At 41.8% G+C, this 13592-nt stretch overlaps 1 protein-coding gene across 2 annotated transcripts in view; it reads left to right on the top strand.

Moving 5' to 3' along the window:
- The first annotated feature begins 200 nt into the window (after window positions 1-200).
- LOC116986221 (ubiquitin-conjugating enzyme E2 variant 1-like) overlaps window positions 201-13592 on the top strand; it is a 69185-nt gene continuing 55793 nt past the window's right edge. The window contains exons 1-3 of one of the 2 annotated variants that reach the window (XM_033041528.1): window positions 201-420; window positions 8313-8432; window positions 11969-12060. In XM_033041528.1, the coding sequence (XP_032897419.1) occupies window positions 225-420; window positions 8313-8432; window positions 11969-12060 (408 nt within the window). In that variant the 5' untranslated portion in view covers window positions 201-224. The remainder of the gene's footprint in view (window positions 421-8312; window positions 8433-11968; window positions 12061-13592) is intronic. The other variant, XM_033041525.1, reaches the window with a different exon arrangement.

Below are 13592 nucleotides of genomic sequence, written 5' to 3'. Positions count from 1 at the left end.
GATTGGCCACAAAGACCTGGAGATCGGCTGTTCTGATTGGTGGAGAAATCCCACCCGTCTCCTCCCATTGGACAGCGGCCCGATGTGTGTGTGTGTGGGGAGGGGGGGAGGAGGAAGAGACGCTGATTGGCCGGACCGGCGATTGGCCTCCGCGCACGCGCACGGGGTTTGTGTGTGCGTGCCTGCGCGCGCGCGTGGGGGGGGTGGGAGGGGAGTGGATAAAGATGGCGAGTCAGGAGGAGCGGCAGCACCAGCAGCACCTCTATCGCGTCGCCGGGTCGTCCATGGCTACCGGGGAGCCGGCCTGCGCCTCCCTGCCAGACTGCCGGCAGCAGCAGAGGGACGTGGAGGGGACGGGCCTTGCCCGCTGGGGCTCTCAGCATCCCGGGGCCAAGGAGCTGGCGCAGCTCTACTCTCCTGGTGAGTGAGTGAGTGAGCGGCGGCGGCGGCGGCGGCGGCGGCGGCAACAACGGCAGCCCATTCCATTCCAGCCCAGCCCAGCCCAGTCCATTCCAGCCCAGCCCAGCCCAGTCCATTCCATTCCAGCCCAACCCAGTCCAGCCCAGCCCAGCCCAGCCTATTCCAGTCCATTCCAGTCCATTCCAGCCCAACCCATTCCAGCCCAGCCCAACCCAGTCCAGCCCAGCCCAGCCTATTCCAGTCCAGTCCATTCCAGCCCAGCCCAGTCCACTCCAGCCCAGCCCAGTCTATTCCAGCCCAGTCCAGTCCAAAGTTCTTGGTTACTTGGTCCTCCAAAATATTCCAACTGGAATTTAAACTGGAGGTGGTGAAGGGAGGGAGCCCAGTCCATTCCAGCCCAGCCCATGTCAGCCCAGCCCCCGGGCGGTGATGGACACAAAGTGCTGGAGTAACTCAGCGGGAGAGACAGGACAGTATCTCTGGGGAGAAGGAATAGGTGACGTTTCGGGTCGAGACCTTTCTTTGGGCAGGGCCGGGTGGCCTTGGACATACTGACCCGCCTCGACATCTTAAGGTGAATCTGTTAACCATATAACCATATAACAATTACAGCACGGAAACAGGCCATCTCGGCCCTACAAGTCCGTGCCGAACAACTTTTTTCCCTTAGTCCCACCTGCCTGCACTCATACCATAACCCTCCATTCCCTTCTCATCCATATGCCTATCCAATTTATTTTTAAATGATACCAACGAACCTGCCGCCACCACTTCCATTGGAAGCTCATTCCACACCGCTACCACTCTCTGAGTAAAGAAGTTCCCCCTCATGTTACCCCTAAACTTCTGTCCCTTAATTGGTAACTTTACCCACTGCTGAATTATTGGTGTAGGAAGGAACTGGAGGTGCTGGTTTAAACCGACGATAGACGCAAAAAGCTGGAGTAACATAGAGGGTCAGACAGCATCTCTGGAGAAAAGAAAAAGAAACGTCTCCAGAGACGCTGTCTGACCCGCTGAGTTACTCCATCTTTTTGTGTCCAAATTGAATTATTGGTGCTGGATTCATGTAACAAATATGCTGAGAAACGGAATACATGTCTTTGATGTAACTAGTGGGAGAGTCTAGGACCAGAAACCTTTGCCTCAGAATAAAAGGACCTTCCTTTTGGAAGATGATAATTGCTACAGAAGGCTGTGGAGATCAAGTCAATTGATATTTTTAAGCAGGGGTTGATAGATTCTTGATTACTAAGGGTGTCAGAGGTTATGGGGAGAAGGCAGGAGAATGGGGTTGAGGAAAAGATAGATCAGCCGTGATTGAATGGCAGAGTAGAATGGCAGAACTTCTGAACCTTGCATCGGCTCGGGCCTCCAGGCCTGTGATGGCAGCGAGCAGGAATTGGCTGGGACTAGATGAATGGGGGCTCAAAGTATGAGGAGTTTCCATCCATGGCGGGCAGCAACGAGTAGGGGGCACCTCCTGGGACCAAGCTTGTAGACAGCCTGGTCAAGGAAGGGAATTATTGCACACTGGGTGGTGGTGTGTGTACGCATCTCCTCATATACGACCCTCAACAGATTAATTACTGGGTTCACGCCAGATCCCTTGCACCACAGAATGTCAATAACTATCTTGCACACTACATACACAGCTTGTCATGCAGCTTCCTCTACAACAGGAAGATAAAATTAAGTGTACAACATTAAGGAACTCACTGCCCTATTCATAAAAAAGTTCCAGGCTGTCAGTCATTTGTTAATCTAATCCTTCATCCCACAATCTCTCAGCAGCATTTTTGTTGGTGCTGCTCAATGCCCCTCAAAACGAGATTAAAGCGATATTGGGGTTGAGGGACTCCTCTCACTGGATAGGGAATAAGTACTCCTGGAAATGGGTAGGGAATAGGGAATATGGGGTGATTACGCGAAAAGCAAACACTCTTGCGGATGGGTTTGCAGAGGCCGTCTTGTGATGGGGAGGGGATATTAGTGGTAGAGGCTGTTCCAATGGAAACGTAAACGTTATACTAGGCATAATGAAAAGGTTAAGTAGCAATAATGGAGAGAGAGGGTTTTAATAACTGATTAAAAGTTAGTTATTGCCAGGGGAATTAAATAACAAACAGTTGATGGTGTAAGTCCCCAAGGAATAGTAACGTGAGAAGTAACAAAGTAAATAATGATCCTGGATAAGATACAAATTGAACACAGCGTTGATCTGGAAGGCTGTGTAATGCCTTGCCAGAAAATGGAGATCTCTTGCTCAAGTTTGCACTGGAACAAAAATGTTGCTGAGATATTGTAGGGTGTAGGATTAGATTATCAAATGACTGACTGTTTGGGACTGCTTATGAATAGAGCAGAGGGTTATTTAATTTAGTCTTCCTGTTGTAGAGGTAACTGCATGATGAGCTGCGTAAGTAGTGGACAACACAGTCACTGCTGTGCAAGGGATCTGGCATAACCCCAGTAATTAATCACTCAAGACTTGGTGTGGAGAGGCTGTCTGTAAGGGCTGGTGTTGAGCAAGTGGTGTGGCCGCTCAGAGCTGAGATGTGAGACTTGAAGCTGCACTGAGTATGGGCTGTTGCTGGGGTGCTGTCAGAAGCTACTGTGTGGATGGATCGATTGAATCCGATAGTCTCCATTGATGAAGTTGTCACCGTCAAGAAATCTCTGGATTGGGTAGTGAGTGCCATGCAGGCAGAGGGGTGAGACAGCAGATTTTATCATATTTTAACAGGGGATGAAAAAGACCGTGGCAGAGGGGCAGACTGTCAACACATGTTGCAAGTAGTCCCTAACAATGGCACAGACCTGAGCACCATAGCTCTGTGCATTGCAGCCACACCATTTGCCCAAGCACTCGCAGGCAGTCTCTCCACACTACGTCTTTGGGGTCTTCCATTGTTTGGTGAGCACCAGCAAGGATTCATACAAGGCTTCTAGCGCAACACTATCAAGTTAAAGTCTCTTTTTAAGTAGATGGGAGTACTTTTTTGCGTTCTGACTGGAGGGCGAAGAATGCTATAAATAATCAGTGCTCTGTAGATACCTGTACATCACTTGGGTGACTTATTGAGGCCTCCCATAAAGGAGACCATGATGTATTGATCATTACATTTATAAAGCTAACAAAATGAGGTAAGATTTTATCTATTATGACTAAGTTAATCTGCCTGATTCTTGTGTGGGGGAGGGAAGGAAATGAGCAATGGTCAGCCCTCTATTATACTACAGTCAGTCCCATTATCTAACTGCAGCCAAATCTAATTACATAGAACAGTACAGAATAGGAACATGCCCTTCACACAATGTCTGTGCTGAATATTAGGCCAAGATCAACTCTTTTCTGCCTGCACATAATCCATTTCCCTCCATTCCCTGCATACCCGTATGCCTATCCAAAAGCTTCTTAAATACTATTATCTTATCAGCCTCAGCCACCACCCTTAATGGTGCAATCATCAGCCTCTGTATATAAGAAAAACCCCTGCACATTTCTTTTAAACTTTGCCCGTCTCACATTAAATCTATGACCTCGACAATCTGATTTTTCCACCCTGAGGAAAAGGATTCTGACTCTCCTATCTATGCCTCTCATAATTTCATATACTTCTATTGGGTCTCCACACAACCTTTGGCATTCTGGAGAATACAATCAGTCTGTCCAACAGCTCCCCGTGGCTAATACCACCTAATCCAGGCATCATTCTGGTAAATCTTTGCACCATTTATCAAGCCACCAGATCCTTCCTGTAATGGGGCAACCAGAACTGCATGCAACACTCAGGTGCAGCCTAAGCAAAGTCCTATAAAGCTGCATCATGACTTTCTGACTTTGTCCTCCATACCCTAATCTATGAAAGCAAGCATATCATATGCCATCTTTACCACTCTACTGATGTTGCTACTTTCAGAGACTTATGGATTTAGACCCCAAGATCATCAATGCTGTTAATTACCATTAATTATGTATTTTCCCCTTGTATTTGATCTCCCAAAGTGCAATACCTAACACATGCTCAGGTTAAACTCCACCTGCCATTTCTTTGTCCATTTTTGCAGCTGATCTATATCCCGCTGCCTACTTGGCCTTCCCTACAGTCCGTGACACTAGCAATCTTGGGGTAATCTGCAAACTTGTATTCTTGCTGACAAATTTAGTTGCCTTTCTTAAATCAATTGAATTCCTGTTCCACACACTGAGTTCAAAACATATTTAAAACAGGAATGATGAAGACAACTTGCACAGTAATAAAAATTACCTGAAAATCTGCTTGGTAATACTTGGTAATGGTTTAGGAATCTATTGGCCAGATCACTGGTTGAAATCTTATCTGCATTTCATTAGTATCTGAAACCATTTTATGCCCATCTGAAAGTTTTATTTTAAACTGTAAACACTTAACAGTGCTCTCCTGTAAATTATAAACACTTTAATGTTCAGAAACAATAAAAACTTGTCAGATTGTTACTTCAGCCATTTAGCCATAAACTCTGAAGATCTCTTCTTTATACGTCTCTAGCTTGCTGCTTGTCCTGCTTTAATCTTGTTAAAATACTTCAAAATTTTCTAAAGCTATTCTAATATCTCTTTTGGCTTTGCTTTGTCTGATCCAATGGAGTTGCTTGCTTTGATATAGATGCTGGAGAAAGGGACAGATACAAGGCAAACAAATTCACTGAAGCTGGTTGATTTGCCTCGTGTATTAAGGCAAATGGAATACCCCAGTAATACAAAAAAGTACAACATCTTTTTCCCAAAATGGGAATCTCAATGAGATCCTTTATTTCAATTACACATTTGTCTATCATGGGGTCTTTACTCAATCCAAATGCATTATCTTACATTTATTGAAATTGAGATGCTATTTAAATACCTAGCGTTTCCTTGTATGTGGTCATCTCCGTCAGTGACGTGGATCCTGTGCTTGATTTTGGGTTGCTTTTAATCAGTGATGACTCAGTGTAACAATAAAACATACTGATATGAATTGTACCATTTTTGTTTTCAAGCAGTCATTTCTTGCGTTACAACTATATTTCCAAATGCACATATTGTGCACCCATTTGTTTATGGAAACGTAATACTACAGTGCCCTCCATAATGTTTGGGACAAAGACCCATCATTTATTTATTTGCCTCTGTACTCCACAATTTGAGATTCGTAATAGTAAAAAAAATCACGTGGTTAAAGTGCATACTGTCAGATTTTAATAAAGGACATTTTTATACATTTTGATTTCACCATTAAGAAATACAGCAGTGTTTATACATAGCCCCCCCCACCCCCCGCCCATTTCAGGGCGCCATAATGTTTGGGACACAGCAATGTCATGTAAATGAAAGTTATCATGTTTAGTATTTTGTTGCATATCCTTTGCATGCATTGACTGCTTGAAGTCTGCGATTCAGGGACATCACCAGTTGCCGGGTGTCTTGTCTGGTGAAGCTCTGCCAGGCCCGTATTGTAGCCATCTTAGGCTTATTCTTGTTTTGGAGGCTAGTCCCCTACAGTTTTCTCTTCAGCATATAAAAGGCATGCTTAATTGGGTTCAGATCAGGTGATTGACTTGGCCACTGAAGAATTTACCATTTTTTAGCTTTGAAAAACACCTTTGTTGCTTTGGCTGTATGTTTGGGATCATTGTCTTGCTGTAGAATGAACTGCCAGCCAATGAGTTTTGAGGCATTTGTTTGAACTTGAGCAGGTAGGATGTATGTATTGAGCTATGTATCTTGGGCAGTTCCTTCTCTCCCCCATACTTTGCTCTTGCCATCACTCTGATATAAGGTATTCTTCGTCTCATCTGTCCACAAAATCTTTTTCCAGAATTGTGGTTGCTCTTTTAAGTACTTCTTGGCAAACTGTAACCTTGACCATCCTATTTTTGCGGCTAACCAGTGGTTTGCATCTTGCAGTGAAGCCTCTGTATTTCCGTTCATGAAGTCTTCTGTGAACAGTGGTCATTAACAAATCCACACCTGACTCCTGAAGAGTGTTTCTGATCTGTCTGACAGGTGTTTGAGGATTTTTCTTTATTATAGAGAGAATTCTTCTGTCATCAGTTGTGGAGGTCATCTTTGGCATGCCAGTCCCGTTGTGATTAGTAAGCTCACCAGTGCACACTTTCTTCTTAATGATGTTCCAAATAGTTGATTTTGGTAAGCTTAAGTTTGGCTGATGTCTCTAACAGTTTTATTCTTGTTTCTCACTCATAATGGCTTCTTTGACTTTCATTGGCACAACTTTGGTCCTCATGTTGATAAACAGCAATTAAAGTTTCCAAAGGTGATGGAATGACTGGAGGAGTACAGAGGCAAATAAATAAATGATGGGTCTTTGTCCCAAACATTATGGGGGGCACTGTATTTAATACACACAGTAACTGGCATCAGTGACTGGATTAACTTGATTGAGGATTTTTTTTAAAGTTACATTTATCTTCACGTGTACCGAGGTACAGTGAAAAGCTTTTTGTTGCATGTTATCCAGTCAGTGGAAAGACCATACATGATTACAGTCGAGCTGTCCATAATGTACAGATGCAGAATAAAGGGAATAATATTTAGTGCTGCTGTTGGAGTAAAGGTTTAAAAGAAGGCAGCGATGTAATGAATGATTGCAGATCTGCTTTTGAGACCAGATGCAGGGAGTCACCTGGCTTGGACCCCATCTTTGTTTCAGACCCTGAATCATTTAAAAAAAAAAACACACACAGGTGGCAACAACACCTTTTTGAATGTAAAAGTATTATTGTCAATAGAGGTTTACTTGCTATTTATTTTGGGAGCTAAATGTTTATGCATTGGTTTTTAAAAAAAAGGTTTTATACTAACAAATCTCTAATAATAAATGCACCTCAACTAGGTCAAGCCTTAATAAACACCATTTTGGTGCCTGTAGTTTTTATGATATTTCAAGTTTTAAAAATTATTTTTGAGTTGTCTGGTAACAGTATTTTTGTTAAATATGACAGGAATTGGAGTTGAACATGTGTGCAATGATGTTCAATGTTTTCATATTTACATTTGTGGCTAGCAATATCCAATGTTTGTACAGATTATCTGAGAGCCTTCATGCTGTGAATATACAGTATCTTGATGTAATGATCTGTCAACATCTCGGGCTCATAATGTTGTTGCAAACTATTTCCCTCTTTCTCTCTCTCCCCCCCCCCCCCCCCGTGTCCCATCTGGATGCACACTCATTTCTTCCTTTCCCCTACTTTAACACCCCCACCCTTTTCAACCCATAGCCTTCCTCTAGCTTCACATTTTGTACCTCTTCTACATTCTCACAGTTTACCTTTTTATCTCTGGAATATGTCCAAATATCTGCCAATTAAACTCTCTTCTCCCCCCACCCACATGTATTCCATCTATCATTGCTTTATCCCACCTCTCCTCTTCTCCCCCCACCTACTACAATCAGACTGAAGAGGATCATGACCTGAAACGTCATCTGCCTGTGTTCTCCAGAAATGCTGCCTGACCAGCTGAGTTCTCCAGCACTTTGTTTTTATTATTGTTGGATTCTAAATTGGACAGCATGGTCTTCCTTTCCCAGACGTATAGCATAGACCAAATGAAGTGTTATTTCTGGGGCAACTGGTTTTAATTTACATTTGTATTTAATAAAAATATATTCAAGTTCTGTCTGTTAACATTAAACATGTTTCCATATAATCCAGTTTCCTGAGGCAGTAGGTTTCAAGTTTACAAACTGGGATCAGAGGAGGCTCTAGTAGAATATAAATTTTAAACTGGAAGGGTGTTAAGATTAAGAGTTAAGATTTGGTTCATAGCAAAGAAGGATTTCTGGTAAGTAGATGATATTTACATGTTTGCAAACTTAGTTGATGACTTTTTTTCTTTCCAACAGTGAAACGATTTCAGGAATGGTTGTGTGTTATTTTAAACATCAGTCTCATAAATTGGAACTTGTATCATCTGCTCATAAACTTCAGTTGGGAGCACCTTCATCTGATTCTTATTGGAATTGGTAAGTAATAGACATAAATTTAGTTTATAAATATTTATAAATTGAATTATGATTCATAAAAATGCACCTGATGAGACCCTTAACTGAATTATTCATCATCATCATGAAGGGCGGCACGGTGGCGCAGCGGTAGAGTTGCTGCTTTGCAGCACTTGAAGCGTCAGAGACGCAGGTTCGATCCCAACTACGGGTGATGTCTGTGCGGAGTTTGTGCGTTCACCCCGTGACCGCGTGGGTTTTCTCCGAGATCTTTGGTTAAATGTCTGTGGAATTCTCTGCCTCAGAGGGCGGTGGAGGCAGGTTCTCTGGATGCTTTCAAGAGAGCTAGATAGGGCTCTTAAAAATAGCGGAGTCAGGGTATATGGGGAGAAGGCAGGAACGGGGTACTGATTGGGGATGATCAGCCATGATGACATTGAATGGCGGTGCAGGCTAGAAGGGCCGAATTGCCTACTCCTGCACCTATTGTCTATTGTCGATCACACAGATGACTGTGCCTCCATTACATTGTCCTCCTTCCAGACCAAGCAATCATTCTTTGCTTTATTGCACATGATTGTCTATGATTCTTGTAGTTACTTTCTGTTATTGGTTGTCTGAGTAAGTAGCAATTGTGTAAAATGTGATTGGCGTCCTAGGAATTAGATTAATTGCGTCTGCAGTCCATTGACAGCAAATGTAATCGGCTATGAATATCATCAGCTATTGTCCGAGGTGCTCTTTTATCCAAGCCTGCAGGAAAAAAAACATTGCTGTTGAGTGCTATTTGGAGAAAAATAAGATTTACAAGCTAGAATACCACCACTAGTGACCTTGTGCGATTTAATTAGCAAACCTATTTCAGGAGATATAGCCTGCATCTGGTGGCAATGGCTATTTAATGAAGAACTTGAACTTGTCATGGCTTCAGCTTGTCAAAACCAGTGTGGTTTGCTTTTCATATACTTTGTCTTAACTGAGAGGAGATTCTAACTTTACATGATATCCACACCTCCTGGTGTCTCCTAGTTGGCTCCACCTCTTGCTTTGCTTTTTTTTAAATAATGAAAGCAGGAGCACAGGAGGTTGAGTGTAATTTAAAGAGGTTAAAAAAAAATCATGAGGGGAATAGATCAGGTAGACACTCAGAGTAAAATGCACAGTCTTTTGCCCAGAGTACAGGAATCAATAATCAGAGGACAGGTTTAAGGTGAGGGGGAGAAGATTTAATAGGAACCTGAGATAACGCTTTCACACAGAGTAGCGTTGTTACAAAACCTACCATCAGCGGCGCTTCAGATCTGCCACTGTGTGTGATTCCGGGGAGGGGGGGGGGGGGGGATTAAAATTCAGGTTTGTATTGGTTGTCAGAGAGGTATTTACTCGGACTTACAAGTTGATAAAGAAAATTCGTTCTGCGCTTCCGTTCCCATTTATATGAAAAAAAAGGGGGGGGAAAGTTGCTGGACAATTGCATCGCTGGATTGAAGTTAAAAGCGACTTATAACGCCTTCAACATCTCGGATCAAAATCAACATCAAGGACTTTAACATCAGGACAAAACAAAAGTTTTATAGTTTATTTAACATCTTACCTTGCTTGGTGTGGTTTCATTTTAATCTGATGAGTCCAAGTGAGTTTATTGTCATGTGTCCCTGTATAGGACAATGAAATTCTTGCTTTGCTTAAGCACACAGAAAATAGTAGGCATTTACTACAAAACAGATAAATGTGTCCATATACCATGATATAAATATATACACACATGAATAAATAAACTGGTAAAGTGCAAATAACAGAAAGTGGTTATTAATAATCAGAGTTTTGTCCGAGCCAGGTTTAATAGCCTGATGGTTGTGGGGAAGTAGCTATTCCTGAATCTGGTTGTTGCAGTCTTCAGGCTCCTGTACCTTCTACCTGAAGGTAGCAGGGAGATGAGTGTGTGGCTGGGATGGTGTGGGTCTTTGATGATACTGCCAGCCTTTTTGAGGCAGCGACTGCGATAAATCCCCTCGATGGAAGGAAGGTCAGAGCCGATGATGGACTGGGCAGTGTTTACTACTTTTTGTAGTCTTTTCCTCTCCAGGGCGCTCAAATTGCCGAACCAAGCCACGATGCAACCGGTCAGTATGCTCTCGACTGTGCACCTGTAGAAGTTAGAGAGAGTCTTCCTTGACAATCCGACTCTGCGTAATCATTCAAAATGTTATTTAGGCCCCGATATCGGTCGTGTCTTGCTTGCCGATATCGCGGGGCTTATGGCAGCGGCCACATTCTGACCTATCACAATCCACTCACAAGATAACCAAATGTGCACAATCATGTCATAAGAACATCTAACATCTATATTTTGTGTTATTGTCTATTTAAAATTTTTGGCTATTTAAAAAAATATTTTAGCCTTTTAAGAATGGGATAGATGTTTAGATCTAGTAATTGAATTTAGATGAATTTATTTGATTTGATGACACTGATGAATATGAATTTTTTGTTGGGCATTTACTGTTTGTTTTAACGTTACAATAACATTAAAGTTCTGATCTTGAGAATATCACATTTTTGATTTTTCAAGGCAGTCTAGGTGATTATTACTATTTATGTCACAACGGTCAATTTTGTAATTATCTAAAATCAGGTAACTAACTAATTATATGCTTTCATTTCAGGTCATCCAAGTAAGATATATCATATTTGTTTCAGAATGCTTCAATCTATAATAACTGAATTTCCATCAGTTCTCTTTATTTTTTTTTTTAAGAAAGTTATGGGCTTTTATGTCAACTGACTGTCCTCGATTACAGCTTTAATACTGAAGATATGAAAGTGAATTACGTATCAAATTAAATGCTTTACCTGATGGGATAAATTACAGGCTTGATTTTTTAAATCTCAACATTTTGTAACATTCCTACAGAGTGGAGGGTGTATAGAACGAGCTGCCAGATGAGGTAGTTGAGGCAGGTACTATTGCAATGTTTAAGAAACATTTTAGACAGGACATGTTTAGAGGGGTATGGGCCAAATGCAGGCAGGTGGAACTAGTGTAGGTGGGACATGTTGGTCAGTGTGTGCAAGTTGGGCCGAAGGGCCTGTTCCCACTCTGTATGACTGACTCTCTGATTCTATGAAAAGATCTTTAGGAATCTAACCTGCATTAACTAGGGGAGAGCTTTGCGCATAAATGCATATTTCACTCTTAATAGAATGACATGGGTACTTTCAAATCTAATAGGATGGCAATTGAGATCTGCCTGGTTGAAAATTAGGTTAAGAAATATTCCGAAATGATTCTGTCCCTCAATCTCTCACCTATAACCTCGTTAATAATCCTTAAAAATTGCCACATTAAGGTGTTGAGGACTTTGTGATATATTTTTATATTATGTGTTATATAACAGATGTTTTAATAAGTATCTTAAAGTTAATGGTCGGTTATGGGAATATTACTTAAGGGGCATTAAGGTTTATTACTTTCCGAATTATGTAAATGTGTCGTGTGTGTTTAAATAATCAGGTCATTAAAGAGAGCTTTGTTCTAACTGCAATTTTGTAACTAGTTGCAGGGATGGTTACTGCTGACTTTGCTTCAGGTTTGGTCCACTGGGGAGCAGACACCTGGGGATCTGTTGATCTTCCTATACTTGGCAAGGTACGTGGTAGGACTTCATTGCTCACCTTACTTCCTTATCTTCGTCATGAAAATCCTAGTCTTGTAGGATTGATTTGTTTGTACATCAGTTTCTTGGGTAAGAGGAAATTGCAGATTCTGGTTTACACCGAAGATACAAATTGCTGGAGTAACTCAGCGGGACAGACAGCATCTCAGATTGAAGAAGGGTCTCTACCCGAAACGTCACCCATTCCTCCTATCCAGAGATGCTGTCTGTCCCGCTGAGTTATTCTAGCATTTTGTGTCTAACTACATCAGTTTCTTTCTGTCTGCAGCTTATGGATTTGCATACTTCAAATTGCTCGAAATGTAATGGGTGTAGTGGGAATATAAACTTCAGACTTGTAGCATCTGTGCATATATTTGCAATCCAACAACAAATGTAATATTAATGTTTTTAATGTGGAAGGTACACAATATTAAAGTAATCTTTTTGTTTTGTTGGTATGGGGAGTTGAGTGAGAGTGATGGCTTATTATGTTGTGCTGTACTTGTAATCTTTCCTCTGAGCTACATGTATATCTATCGACTATACACATTCAGGAGCTACCTTTACTCGACTATTGATAATGGCATACATCAACTACTGGACTATCGAGGACCTTTCATCCATTGTGAAAATAGTTTGGTTGATTACATTTCTTTCCATTGTCATCACGCGGGCAGCACAGAGGTACAGTTGCTGCCTTACAGCGCCAGAGACCCGGGTTTGATCCTAACTACGGGTGCTGTCTGTACAGAGTTTGTACGTTCTCCCTGTGACCTGCATGGGTTTTCTCCGGGTGCTCCAATTTCCTCCCACACACCAAGGATGTACAGGTTTGTAGGTTAAATGTCTTGCTATAAATATACAATTGTCCCTAGTGTGTGTAGGATAGTGTTAGTGTGCGGTCTCGGTGGGCTGAAGGGCATGTTTCCGAGCTGTACCTCTAAACTAAACTAATCTAAACTTAACTTATTGCTAGCTAGGGTAGAGTGGATAAATAGACATACAGAAATTACTAAAGATATCAATAGGATCAAAATCAAATGCACCTTGTGGCTGAATCTTTTTTTGTGGAAGCAATGACAAATAGAAATTGTGATAAATAAGCTCAAATCGCCTCACTGAAACATCAAGGTAGCTGAAATCTTATTTGTTTTTCAACATTTTAAAAATTCCTGACTTATTACTCAGCTATTCATTTAATATGAGAAAGGTGCTTCTGTGAAATATTTCCTCCATAAATAATGCCTGAACACTTGAATATTTCTACCATGTTATTTTTGCCCTGCTCAGTTAGCTCAGTTTCAGATGCCATGTTCATGGCTAGAGCAACATTCTCTCCTGAACATCCTTCTTTCCTAACTCCTCTGCAACCTAAACCCTTAACATTTGTCTTGCATCCAGACGGGGTATCAACCATGTTGTTTTTCCACTCTGAATATTTTCAAAACGGTCTCATATGCATCTTGATCTCGCTTGTCACTGGGCTTAATGGCACTGACTCTAAATCTGAGCTGTTGTGCAT

The sequence above is a fragment of the Amblyraja radiata genome, chromosome 23 (genome assembly GCF_010909765.2).
Source record: "Amblyraja radiata isolate CabotCenter1 chromosome 23, sAmbRad1.1.pri, whole genome shotgun sequence".
Taxonomy (NCBI): Eukaryota; Metazoa; Chordata; class Chondrichthyes; order Rajiformes; family Rajidae; genus Amblyraja; species Amblyraja radiata.
This window is presented reverse-complemented; position numbering and strand designations above follow the sequence as displayed.